This window comes from Rhinatrema bivittatum, chromosome 4 (genome assembly GCF_901001135.1).
Source record: "Rhinatrema bivittatum chromosome 4, aRhiBiv1.1, whole genome shotgun sequence".
Taxonomy (NCBI): domain Eukaryota; kingdom Metazoa; phylum Chordata; class Amphibia; order Gymnophiona; family Rhinatrematidae; genus Rhinatrema; species Rhinatrema bivittatum.
The window spans coordinates 248765686-248779332 of NC_042618.1; the positions used below are offsets into that span (position 1 = coordinate 248765686).

At 46.7% G+C, this 13647-nt stretch overlaps 1 protein-coding gene across 2 annotated transcripts in view; it reads right to left on the reverse strand.

Moving 5' to 3' along the window:
• Window positions 1–13647, reverse strand: part of IPO8 (importin 8) — a 285959-nt gene that overhangs the window by 191261 nt on the left and 81051 nt on the right. For both annotated transcript variants that reach the window (XR_003856437.1, XM_029600000.1), the window contains exon 5: window positions 6780–6936. Coding sequence is in view for 1 of the 2 variants with exons in the window: in XM_029600000.1 (XP_029455860.1) it covers window positions 6780–6936 (157 nt within the window). In the remaining variant the exon portion in view is untranslated. The remainder of the gene's footprint in view (window positions 1–6779; window positions 6937–13647) is intronic.

The window sequence follows — 13647 nt, forward strand, 5'->3', positions numbered from 1 at the left end:
AATGGAGATTTATTGAAATACAAATTCAGCAGGGTATGGTATGAAGACCGCAAGCGTTGGAGGTGAATGGATTAACGTTGGACATTCATTTTTGGCTTTACCGGTTTAGAAGTAACTGGCTCAAATACAAGACTGTGTTCTTGAACAAAAATTCTCTAGAGAGTGTAATGTAGCACCACATCCATGAGGACCGCTAAAATAATTGCGCTCATCATTCCTGAGCTGGGGACTATTGATTCACGACTGGATTTAGTCTCTTGAGAGTACATTTTATATTGTATGGCATTATATGTGTTTCTGTTTTATATATTTTTTCTATTGCTTCCTTTATTGTAAAAAACATTTTGTGTTTGTATTTCTCTTTTTTTGTCTATGTTCTGTCTTTTGTGTTTTAATAAGGATTGCGGGAAAGGGATAGTTTAGAAGCAAGTTATGGGGTTTAGGATGCCAGTAATTATGATATAAACATGAGTAGTATGCAGAGTAAAGAGATGGTTTTGATATAATAAAAGTTAAAAAAGACTAAGATATCACGTGATGTGGTGAGACGGGCAAGTCGCGTTCGCCTGAACTCCGGGAGCACCCCCCCCCCCCCGAAACCTGAGCAGAAAACTGGACGCACAAACAAAAAAAGTGTCACAACTATCGGCGGAGATATGCTGCAGCTTTACCGTGCAGGAACGCCTGTGAACAACCCCAGCTATGACCTCTAAAGCACTTCAAAAAGACAAGCGGAAGCTGGCAGGAGCGGAAGACAAAATGGCGGACAATAGCAGCTCCACGGACATAATGGTGCTTGATGAAAGGGGAATCGAGCGGCTAACCGCGGCGGTTGTGGCCGCATTAGATCATAAATTTGAGGGCATTAATGAAAACTTTGCAGCCCTAAAAGAGACATTGGGTGACATAGGACACAGAACTGACATCGCGGAAGGCAGAATCTCTGTCGTAGAAGAGGACGATATGGTACTGGTGGCAAAGGTAACAGCGCTAGAAACAGCCTGAAAAGTGGCAGAGGAAAAATCAGAAAACTTAAAGAACAGATCTCGCCGAAATAATCTACAGTTTTTGGGATTACCGGATTCGATTGCAGAGGGAGACCTTCAGAATACCCTAAAAGACTGGCTACCCAGCGCACTACAACTACCTGACATGGCCGGTAAGCTCATTATAGAAAGGGCTCACAGACTGGGCCTTAAACGAGACACCAAGTGCCAGCCTAGGTTGGTCATAGCCAGGTTTTTGAACTGGGGGCAGCGAGCAGCAGTACTGACAGCTTGTCGGAAGGTTAGAACAATAAAATTCCAGGAGCATAAAATAATAATATTCCAGGATTATTCGGCTGCAGTAGCAGCGAAGAGAAAGCTTTTTTCAAAAACCTGCCAGGATCTCTTTAACCAGAACACCCGCTTTGCACTGCAATATCCAGCTATTCTGAAAGTATGGTGCGACGGAAAGGTTTTCTCTTTTGAGTCTCCCAGCAAAGCAGAAGAATGGATTACCTCGGCAAGAGGAAAAACCTGAAAAGAGCAGGACTAAACCACCGAAACCTGCTAAAGGAAAGTAAAATACCCTGCTGTAAGTACACAGCAGATCTTCAGAAACAGCAGCACTGCTGAGTTTTGATTTCACTAACTTGGAATTATATAGAGAGATTTACAAAATGGACCTCACAGTTGCCGGTATAAAAAAGCACTAAATAAATAAATAAATAGTTCAAGGTTCAAATGTTGGACATATTAATGGTTTATTAAATGTATTATAGAGGGTGAACATGGGGCCATGCAGCCTAGGTATAACACACAAGAGTTATTACAGGAGGTAAAACTGTAGGAGTTGGGTATCCAATGGAAGTACTTTATGTTACGGCTGCATGGCCCATCAGGGCTCACCAGGACAAGTCACCTATGTTGCCATATATTGGTATGTCACATCTTGCTAAAAATTGCTTAACAGAAAGGTGGAAGGGGCTATTAGTTAACACCGTTAATAACCAGTGGAATCTGAGGGGGGGACTTGATGTCCCCACGCAGGGGGGTGGCACCCGAGTGCACACACTACTGACCTCGACCCCAGTGAAAATGGGGACGTCATGGAGTCTTTGGGGATCAGACATCCAAAGACAGGAATGGATTCAGAAGGGGGTAGGGGAGATGTGGGGGGAAAGGGAAGGGAACTCAGGATCTTTAATCCATGAAGTCTATCATATATGGGAAGAAGAAGGAATCTTGGAGGGTATGCAAGCTTACAATAACCACCTGGGGGTTCAGGCTGGGAAGCCCCAAGTTTATATATGGATACAGTGGCTAATAATCTGGGTACTCGCATTCCTGAATAGATGATCACCTTACGATGTGGCTCTTGGAATGTATGAGGTATCGGATCTCCAATAAAGCGGCAGAAAATACTCCGTGCCTTATTCCAGAAAAAAAATAGTAGTAGCCAGTCTTCAAGAAACCCACCTCACAGAGGACGAAAGTAAGAAATTAAAACAAAGCTGGGTAGGGCAATGTTTATATGCACCGGCCACCCACAGGATGGCGGGAGTAGCCCTGTTAGTCCACAAGAATGTACCGTTAGAAATTACCCAACAGATAACTGATGAGGAGGGTCGGTATCTAACAGTGGTGGGTAAAATTATGGGTAGGGAATATACCTTTTGTACAGCATATGGTCCCAATTCATATACGCATTCTTTCTTTCAGACTTTGGTGGCCAAAATAATCTCCTTTGCCAGAGGTGCGCTTATTCTAATGGGAGAATTAATTGTGTCAGTGATCACTCCATGGACAGACAGGACCAAGGAATACACGAAGCAGAGAGAATTGACTATCTCTGTACTGAATTGAACCTAATAGATATATGGCGTACATTACACCCAACCGAATGTGATTACACTCATGTCTCGCGAGCTCATGCCACAATGTCGTGGATAGATTACATATTGGTGGCTGAGAACCTTTTCCCTAAGATAGAGAAAGCGAACATAGGCCCCACTGAAATCTCTGACCACGCGATATTGTGGATAAATATTATGGTAAAAGGGGAGGAATTAGGAACAAAAATGTGGAAGTTCCCAGGGCACTTGGTAGATAATCAAGCATTTCAGGAATTCTTGAGGGACAATTGGAAAGAATATGAGACACACAATCAGCAGCATAAAGTAGACCTGGGTCCTCTATTGGGAAGCAGGTAAGGCAGTAATGAGAGGTGAAATTTTGGCACATATGATAGCTTGTTCAAAAAATACGCACAAACAAATAAAACAGCTGGAGGGTAGGCTTAAACAAGCCAAACAACGTATGGCAGAGCAAAATAATACGCAGACACGAGAGGAATACTACGCAATACTGCACTCCTTAAATGACTGGCTACATAAGAAAGCGAAGCAGTCTATGTTTTTTGGAAAGCATAAACTATTCCGCTATGGTAACAAAACAGGACGTATACTAGCTATAATGACACGACTAGCGAGGGGGAAATCTTATATTGCAAAATTAAGAGATAGACAAGGTAATCCTATTCAGAGCAACTCTGCCATATGTGCTGCTTTCAGGGAATTTTATGTGAAGTTATAAACGGATGACCATAGCGGGGGGTCAGAACAAGAAGCTGAGGGGGGGTTTTTTTTGTTTTGTTTTTTTCAGAGCTCTTCCGATCCCACAGATCTCCCCTGAACAATTAGCACAACTCAATCAACCACTTAGTCTAGTAGAGATTATCAGTGTTATTAAAACCAGCAAACGGGGTAAAGCACCGGGACCTGATGGTTTTAGTGCCGAATATTATAAAACCCTTCTCTACAAAATTGCCCCGAACTTATTGCAATTCTACAAAACAGCTCAAAAGCGGCAAACATTCCCTACTGAGCTAACACGGGCCTACATTACAGTCCTGGAGAAGCCGGGAAAGGATCCGGCTTTTACAGCGTCGTACCAACCGATCTCCCTGCTAAATTTTGAGGCAAAATTATTCGCCAAAATTATGGCGGACCGATTAAGCCTTGTATTTCCAACAATTATTACAAAGAATCAAGTGGGCTTTTTAAGGGGAAGATCGGTCAGCACGAATATTACCAAATTGCTCATACCCATGGAGGAATGTAAAGCTAAAAACACCCCGGCCTTGATAGTAGGATTTGATTCCGAAAAGGCTTTCGATAGGGTGTCGTGGCCACATTTATTTTCAGTGTTAGGAAAATATGGATTCCAGGGAGATATATAACATCTCTATGTTTTGTATTATAACGCCCCAAAGTCAGCAATTATAGGTAATGGTCACATATCAGAGGATTTTCAGTTGCATAGGGGAACATGCCAGGGCTGCCCCCTATCCCCGTTGCTATATATTTTGTCAATAGATCCCCTCCTCTGAAAATTGGAAATGGAATCATGTATTACAGGCTATAAAGGGAGATCACAGGAGTTTAAAGTTTCTGCTTTTGCTGACGATGTTCTCGTGTTTTTGACCTCCCCACAAACCTCATTACAAAAAGTACTGAGCCATCAGAAGCTATTTGGCATGTTTGCTGGCCTAAAGATAAATAAAGAGAAATCTGAGGCAATGGATACTGGGCAAGGGGGTCAAAGAATCCTGGGTAGGGGTGTTTCCCTTACGGTGGGTAGACCGGTCCATGCGATACCTTGGCATACAGCTTACCAGGGAGGTGGAACAACTCAAGGGGGCTAATATAGGACAGCTCCTTAGAAATATGGAACACAGATTACGGGACTAGACTAAACTGCCTTTGTCATTAATGGGTAAAATCGGCCTACTTAGGATGATGGAACTAGCGCGCTGGCTCTATGTTTTATTTATTTATTTAGTGATTTTTTTTATATACCGCGGCACGTTAAAAACATCACCTCGGTTTACAATAAACAATAATTCAGCAACAGGCTTTACAGACAACTTGAAATAAAGTGGACATGATATATATCAAAATAACAACATAAAAACAAATACAATAAACCAATGGTGACCATATTCCCTAGTTAATGGCACATAGTTTTACAGCACATTCCGCTTTGGCTGACAAAGAGAGATCCAACAGATAAACAGGATACTAAGCCGATATATTTGGGGGGGGCCGAAGGGCAAGGGTATCCTTAAGATCTCTGATGATGTGCCCTTATACACAAGGGGAGACTATAATTTGGCCTGTTTCCTGCGACATGTACAAGATTGGTTACAGGGTACTAGCTTATATACCCCGTATGCTTTCGTAAAGGCCTGGGTGGCTCCATATAGAGCAGAAAATCTGCTTCAGATACCGGAGAAGGAAGTTCCATCACCCTACAGACAACGCAAGTTAATCCAATCATGTATACGAGCCTGGAAATGTCTCTGTAAAGACAAGTTGGGGGTAGAGGAGATAATTTCACCCTACCTTACTTTTAGAGGAAACCCGCAATTTGGAGCAAGCATTTCTGGCCCAGTATTCCAAAAATGGGAAAGGGTCGGGTTAAGACAGGTGTCTCAGGTCTGGGACGAGAGCAACGCTCACATACGGAGCTTCAGTGATTTGCAAGAGACATGGGATAGATGCAAAAGACTTTTACGCCTACCTTCAAGCCAGGCACTATATTAATGCCTTGATAAAAGCAAATGGGCTATTTCAAAAACAAAAGTCTGTGGTGTTGCGTGATCTATTTACACCAGTGGGCAAGAAACAGAACTCCTGCTCAATATTCTCCCGAGCTCTCAGAGATATGCATTCAGAGAACATCCTTATAGAAATACAAGAGAAATGGGAGTATCAGGCGGGGATAAAATTGACCAAGAAAGACATCTCCCAGATTTTGTTGGATGGTATATCAATTACTGAAAATGTAAACTTGCGAGAGATCGGATATAAAATCTTACGTTGTATGTACCTGTCTAGAACTAGAATGTTTATTGCCAAACTCTGTACCACTGATAAATGTCTGAAATGTAATACTGAAAAAGGCTCCCTAATACATACCCTCTGGCAGTGTGATAAGCTCACAAAGTACTGGGACAATGTGACAGATATTTTGGGACATATTCTAAAAACTACAGTGCCCAGAACACCGGAGCTTTGTCTATAGCGTCTTCTCAAGGGACCATTGGAAAAAATGGCGGACTATGACCAGATATTTTTGAAAAAAGCTTTATTGGTGGCTTTACAACCCGTGCTGGCCAAATGGATTTCCACAGAACAGCCAAAAGTAGAACAATGGAAAAACAGACTATACAAGATCCTACAGTTTGACTATATGACAGCTACCACCAAATCACAAGCTGCAGTAGTTAAATGCCGTGCAATTTGGAGTAGTTATTGGAACACTCTTACACTCCCTACGCAGAAATGCGTTACGGAGTGTACTATCCCTTGATAGCAGGACTGCGACTTCGCAGAGAAACCCGAAGGCTTGGAGATCCTGGGGGGGGGGGGGGGGGGGGGGGGGGGGGAAGGAGGGGGGGGAGAGACGGGAGGGAGATAAGGGGACATACAGAGATATTTCAGATTGTCAGTTCAGCACTATATAGATGAGACTGTTTACAATTGTTCATCACTTTTTTGAAAATGTTTATTGCTTCTGTTATGTAACCCATAAAAATTTAATAAAATAACATTAAAAAAAAAGACTATCTAAATTTAATACTGTGAACTTTGGTTCTTTGACTGTTTTGGTTTTGTTATATTGCTTTTTATATGCCACATATATATTTATACCTAAGCTTGATACAACATTGGCCCTGGATCATTCCACATGTATGAGATAAAAAATTGTTTCCTATACAGTACAGTCTACCTGAACTAGTGCATAGAAGATTTTCAGGATCTGCTTCTGAAGTAGCACAGAGTGAAGAGAAGCATCGGGAAGAAGCTGGATAATCTGCTGCTGGAGTCGAGGCAAGAAAATCTGCATCGCTGCAATAAGGGGATCTCGCTCCTCCGCCTTCTTATACCTTCAATTAAAACAGTCAACTTTTAAAACATGGCTTTCTACTGGAAGTCTCTCTCAATCTTCACAGGGATTTAGTGAATTTAAAAATTACTTTATAAACAGTTCCTAGGTTCAGCTCAGTTCCCTGCAAGAATGAATCTAGATCACAAAAGAGGTCGTAGGACTAAACCTGAAGTGGTTTTCAACTGCATTATACCACTCCTACATCAGTGAGAAAGGCCACACTCCTGTTTCTTGACCTCTTTTTGGCTAAGATCAGAGTGCAGAGTAAAATATAACCTGAGGGCATTCCCTTTTTTTAGCAGGGCCAATACAAAAGGTATTAGGCCAAGCAATCTTTCAATCTTGTGCCCGCCTCCCTCCCTATTGATGGCAGTTCTGGCACAGCATCCACCTCTCATTTTCCTCTAACCCTGTAAAGTCCTACCATCCCCCTTCCTTTGACCCCTTTTCATAGTACCCAGCATCCCTTCTCTTTGTCTCCCTGTCCAGCATCTCTCCTCTCTTCTCCTCCCCCAGCATCCACTTTCTTACCATTACTCCAATCTCTTTAATCCCCCTTATTGTAGTTCCCAGCCTACCTACCCTGAATCCTCTCTCTCAACCCATCCTCACTTGCCCTCTCTCTCCCACCCCTAGATTTTCTCTCTACAACTCCCCCACCTCAAACATCTATCTAGCATCCATTCTCTTCCGTCTTCTGATGTAGGTGGCATCTGGCGATTTCCAGGGTTTTGCTGCCCTTCCAAAAAAAAAAATAAAAATTTTTTTTTGTGCCTAGTTGATCACCTAGATCACCCTAATGAAAGAACTGGCCCTGCTTCATGGCCTTTTGGTTATATAATAAAGGTCAACATTCTGCCACTGGCCCCATTGGTGATATGTCACAACTATTGCCATGGCAGGAGGATTAAACCTCCTGTTGAAGGAAAACAAAACAATATTAAACATATGCCTGCTTAAGAACATAAGAAATTGCCATACTGGGTCAGACCAAGGGTCCATCAAGCCCAGCACCCTGTTTCCAACAGAGGCCAAACCAGGCCACAAGAACCTGGCAATTATCCAAACACTAAGAAGATCCCATGCTACTGATACAATTAATAGCAGTGGCTATTCCCTAAGTCAACTTGATTAATAGCAGTTAATGGACTTCTCCAAGAACTTATCCAAACCTTTTTTAAAACCAGCTACACTAACCACATCTTCTGGCAACCAATTCCAGAGCTTAATTGTGTGCTGAGTGAAAAAGAATTTTCTCCGATTAGTTTGAAATGTGCTACTTGCTAATTTGATAAAGTGCCCCCTAGTCCTTCTATTATCCAACAGAGTAAAGCAGAGTTGCTTACCTGTAACAGGTGTTCTCCAAGGGCAGCAGGATGTTAGTCCTCACACATGGATGACATCATCGGATGGAGCCCGGCATGGAACACGTATGTCAAAGTTTCTAGAAACTTTGACTGGCACCTTGAGCATGCCCAGCATGCCACTATCCACGAATCCATGCAGGGTCCCACTAGAGTCTTGTAACAAATTTATGAAAAATAAAATCAACATAGGAGAAGCCAATTCCACGGGGTGGCGGGCAGATTTCATGAGGACTAACATCCTGCTGTCCTAGGAGAATACCTGTTACAGGTAAGCAACTCTTTCTCCTATGAAAAGCAGTATGGTAGTCCTTACACATGGGTGAATACATAGCTACAGGCTGTTCCCAAACAAGCAGACCAACAGACACCTAACCAGGTGCCAATGGACACAACACAGGTGCTGCTGGTAAACAGAGAGAGACAGCCTGAACCCGAAAAATGGGCCCTAGGCAGGAAGAGATGGGTTCTATATCTTAAAAAGATTCTGAAAGACAGACTGGCTGAAACTGCTGTCGTGTCGCTATCCCTGTCCAAGCAGTAATGGGCGGCGAAAGTGTGGCGAGAACTCCACGTCGCAGCCATGCAGATCTTGGCTATGGGAACCACTCGCAAGTGGGCCACCGAAGCTGCCATGGCTCTGACCAGAGTGAGCCTTGATATGGCCTCCAAAGGCCTACCTGCATATTGCAGAAGGAAATATAATCCGCCAGCCAGTTTGATAGTGATTGCTTGGTAACCGCAACTCCCAATCTTCTTGTCGAAAGAGATGAACTGTGTAGACTGCCTATGGCCTGCTGTCCACGCGAAGTAGAAAGCTAAGGCCCTCTTATAATCCAAGCTGTGCAGAGCCCATTCGCCCTAGTGTGAGTGAGGCCTGGGAAAAAAAGGTGCATAGAATGATTGAGTGGCTAAGATGGAATTCAGTCACCACCTTAGGTAGGAACTTAGGGTGAGTACCCAGGACCACCCTATCATGAAAGAATTTTGTATAGGGCGGATAGGTCACCAATGCCTGAAGCTCGCTGATCCTGTGCACCGAAGTGACCGCAACCAAGACGATAACTTTCCAGCACAGTGGCTCGAAAAGATCTCGCATGAGCTGAGCCAACACCATGTTGAGGTCCCAGGACACAACAGGAGGCCACAGGGGAGGCTTCAGCTGAAGCAAACCCTGCAAAAGCCGGTCCACTATGGGATGTACAGAGATGGGCGAACCGTCAACTCCCTGGTGGAAAGCACCGATGCTACTCAGGTGTACTCGAGTTGGTCTTTAACCCAGCATTTGAAATCTGCAGCAAGTAGTCAAGCAACTTCAGAGTGGAGCAGGAGAACAGATCCAAGCTGTGGCCCTCACACCAGATGGAAAACCTTTTCCACTTCAGGCTATAAGACTTCCTGGTGGAATGCTTCCTGTAGATCAAGTGGCTGCAGAACTATCCTTTCAAAATCCAGGCTGTCAGTGACAACGTCCTGAGGTTTGGATGGCATAGCCTGCCTTGATCCTGCGCGATTAGGTCAGGGGAGGTCCCCAGACCGATTGGTTCTCTGATGGTGAGATCCCGCAGGAGCTAAACGTGCCTTGGCCAACAAGGGGCAATGAGAATCATGGTCCCCCTGCCTGCCAGAGCTTCAGGAGAGTCTTCATCACCAGAGGAAGCGGAGGATATGCATACAGAAGGCCCTTGCCCCAATGGCGGGAAAAGGCATCCGAGGCTGGTTCGCCATCCCTGACAGGGAGCAGAAATGCCTTACTTTGTAGTTGCAGGAGGCGGCGAAGAGGTCCACGGCCACGATCCCCCAAAGACAGAAATGCAACCTGCCACTGCTTGATCCAGGGAACACTCGTGGGGTCAGAACGCTAGACTCAGCCGGTCCGCCACCACATTCTCCATTCCACCCAGGTACATGGCTTGGAGCAGAATGCCCTGGGACCATGCCCATGACCAAATCTGAACAGCCTCCCAACACAGGAGGAACAATCCCGTACCTCCCTGCTTGTTGATATACTAAAATCGCTACCTGATTGTCGGTCTGGATCAGAACCACCTTGATGGATAAGCGATTCCGGAATGCCCAAAGAGTGCAGCTCCAAGAAGTTGTTGCGGCACAGTGCTTCCTAAGCAGACCACAGACCATGCATGCAGAGGCCCACCCACATGTGTGCAGTGGCCCAGGGTGGATGCATCTGTACTAAGCACAACCTGGGTAGGGGAAAACAGAAAAGGAATCCCCTGCTTCAGATTGGCCAGAGACTCCCACACCATGACAGAGAAATCTGAAGAGGCAGCGTGATGCGGATGCATACACTGAGGTCCTGGGTGGCCTGCCACCACTGAGATCACAGGGTCCACTGCCCTGCACATATTCAAGCGAGCCAAGGGAGTAACATGGACCGATGCGGCCATGCGACCCAGAAGGCGAAGCAAGAGGCGGACTGAGACCTGCCGGCTTCAGTGAACCAGACTTGCAAGAGACGCCAGAGCAAGCACCCGATCGCAAGGCAGATAGGCCCGAGCCTCAGCTGTGTCCAGCTGGGCACTGATGAAACTCAATTGAGGCGATGGGGTGAGATGGGACTTCAGGTAGTTGATGACTAACCTGAGGGACTCCAGCACCCGAATGGTCAAGCGTAGGGAGCAAAGCACTCCTTCCTGGGTGGTGCTCTTGACCAGCCAATCATCCAAGAAAGGAAACATGCACCTCCAGTCGGTGGAGATGCGCACCCACTACTGCCAGACACTTGGTGAGGACCTGCAGGGGCAATGCAAGGCCAAATGGCAATACCCTGTACTGGAAGTGCCTCTTACCCATGAGAAACCGCAGATACTTCCTGTGACCCGGGAAAATCTCGATGTGGGCATACGCATCTTCGAGATCGAGGGAGCAAAGCCATTTCCCTCTTTGCAGGAGGGGAATCATGGTACCCAGCGAGACCATCTTGAACTTTTCTTTTTGCAGAAATGTATTCAAGGCCCTCAGATCCAAGATGGTGTGGAGTCCCCTATCCTCTTTGGAATCAGGAAATAGCAGGAGTAGAACCCCCGCCACTGCTGCCATAGCAGTATGGATTCAACTGCCCTGAACATTACAAGGGTGGAGAGCTCCGCAAAGAAAGTTGCCTGATGGGAGGCATGGCCCCAGGATGGGTACAGAGGGGAGTCCATGGGGACATCCAGGAAGTTCAACCAGTACCCTCGACGAATGATGAACAGGACCCCACTGGTCAGAGGTAACCTGAGGCCAGCGGTCCGCAAAAGGACCGTGTCCGACCTCAGACTGGTGGGTCTAGCAGATTGGCTTATGCTCCCCGGCAGCCAGTCAAAACCTTGTAGCGGGGCTCTGCTGGAGCGCTGGCTGACATCTGGGGGTCTGTTGTTGCCTAGAGCATCCTTGGGAGCTCATGCATGGAGTTTGAGCAAGCGAGGCAGGAGGGTATTTCTTCTGGCGATAGAAGGATATCTTGGGTCCCTGATATGAAGATTTCCTGGTGGAGGACGGTAGGTCCGACGCACTGGCCAAGAGATGCTGAAGGGTCTCATGGTGATCCTTCATTTGAGCCACCATATCTCTCACCTTGCTCCCAAACAGGTTCTCACCAGTTCAGGGCAGGTCTGTAAGCTTCTCTTGGACCTCTGGCTGAAGATCAGAGGCTTGAAGCCATGCCGTCCTATGGGTACCAATGCTCCGCCACCCTAGCTGCCATGTCAAACACATCTTAGGTGGAAGGCACCTGGTGCTTACCACACTCCAGGCACTGCTGCACGACTGCCAAAAAGGTGTCCTGCTGCTGCTGGGGGAGACGCTCAGACAACTCTTGGACCTGCTTCCAAAGGTTCCGAGTATAAGGGTCATGTACAGCTAGTAGAAAGCGATACGGACGATCAACATAGCACCCTGGAACACCTTCCTACCTAAGGCATCCAATGCCCTGTGCTCCCAAACTGGGGGCACGGAGTCATGGGTGTGAGAGCACTTTTTTTTTTTTTTGAGGGCTGACTCAAACACTACTGATTGATGTGGGAGCTGATGTCTCTCAAAATTCAAGCTCTGCTGTGCTAAATAAACCGCAACTGTTTTCCAATTTACCAGAGGAACAGATATGGGGTGCTCCCAGATCTGAAGGAGTAACTCCTTAAATATATCATGGACAGGAACAACCATCGCCTCCTTAGGGGCATCGACAAACTGGAGGACTTCCAGCATCTTATGTCGGGCATCTTCCTCCATAAGGAGTTGGAAAGGAATAGCTTCAGCCATGGCCTGGACAAAGCCTGCAAATGTCAGGTCCTCCAGCGGGGACCGGCGCCTCTCCTCTGGAGGCAATGGGTCTGAAGGAAGGTCCTCCTAGCCATCAGAGGAAGATTTGGAGGTGATATCCCCCCACGGGTCATACAGGGCATCCTCCTCACTAAGGACCCCCATGGCGGGCCTCTGCCCAGACCCCTCAATTTGGGCAAGGCCCCCGAGGGACCAGGAACCGGACAGGAAAACACCAGACACAGTACCAAGGACCCCGATGGTGCCACGGGATGTGACAACTCATCCTCCTCGGAGGAACCCACGATGGGAATCACCTCGGGTGGAGGCGACACCAGTGGCCATTGGGGTTTTGATGGACCCCTGGGCACCGTCAGCTTCTGCGTAGGCAAGACAACCAGGAGGACATCGAGGCACTCTAGCAGCAGTGCCAACATCGCAGGTGCCTGCTCTGGCAACCGGTGGAGCTGGTGGTTTGATGCCCTGCAGGGCTCGGATCACCACCAGTTACACTCTGCGGTCCAGCTCTTCCTGAAAATCCGCTGAAGACAGAAAAGATGGAGAAGGAGGAGGAGGATGAGGTGTCACCGAAACTCCCTTGGAACCCCAAGGGAGATCAGTGTCTGGCACTGGTATCGGTGGGGAACGCCTGGGACTCCCAGGTTCAATGGAGGTCGAAGCCTTCTCTCTGCAGGGTCACTTCGGGGGCAACAGGTCAGCCGCCGGTGCCGACCTGAGACTGGCACCATGTGATGACTGTGATGCTTGCAGGACTTCCCCCTTGGTGCTCAGCCCGGTCTTTCCCCAGAGTCGAGGAAGATGGAGATGACCCTGATGTCCTGGAGTGCGACGACACCAACAACAGCCTATCTCCGGCAACTCTCTCCCGAGAGGGTCACAGTAGAGGAATGGACAGTGAGGGTTCCGTGTCCATCGGTTCCTCACGGCCTTTAGGCATCAACACCCCCGATGCTGGAGTCGATGGATCAGATTTTTTGGACCCCAAAAGTTTCTCCACCTTATACAGACAGGCAAGATGGCCCTTGGGAATCATGTGATCACAAAAATGACACCTCTGGACATCG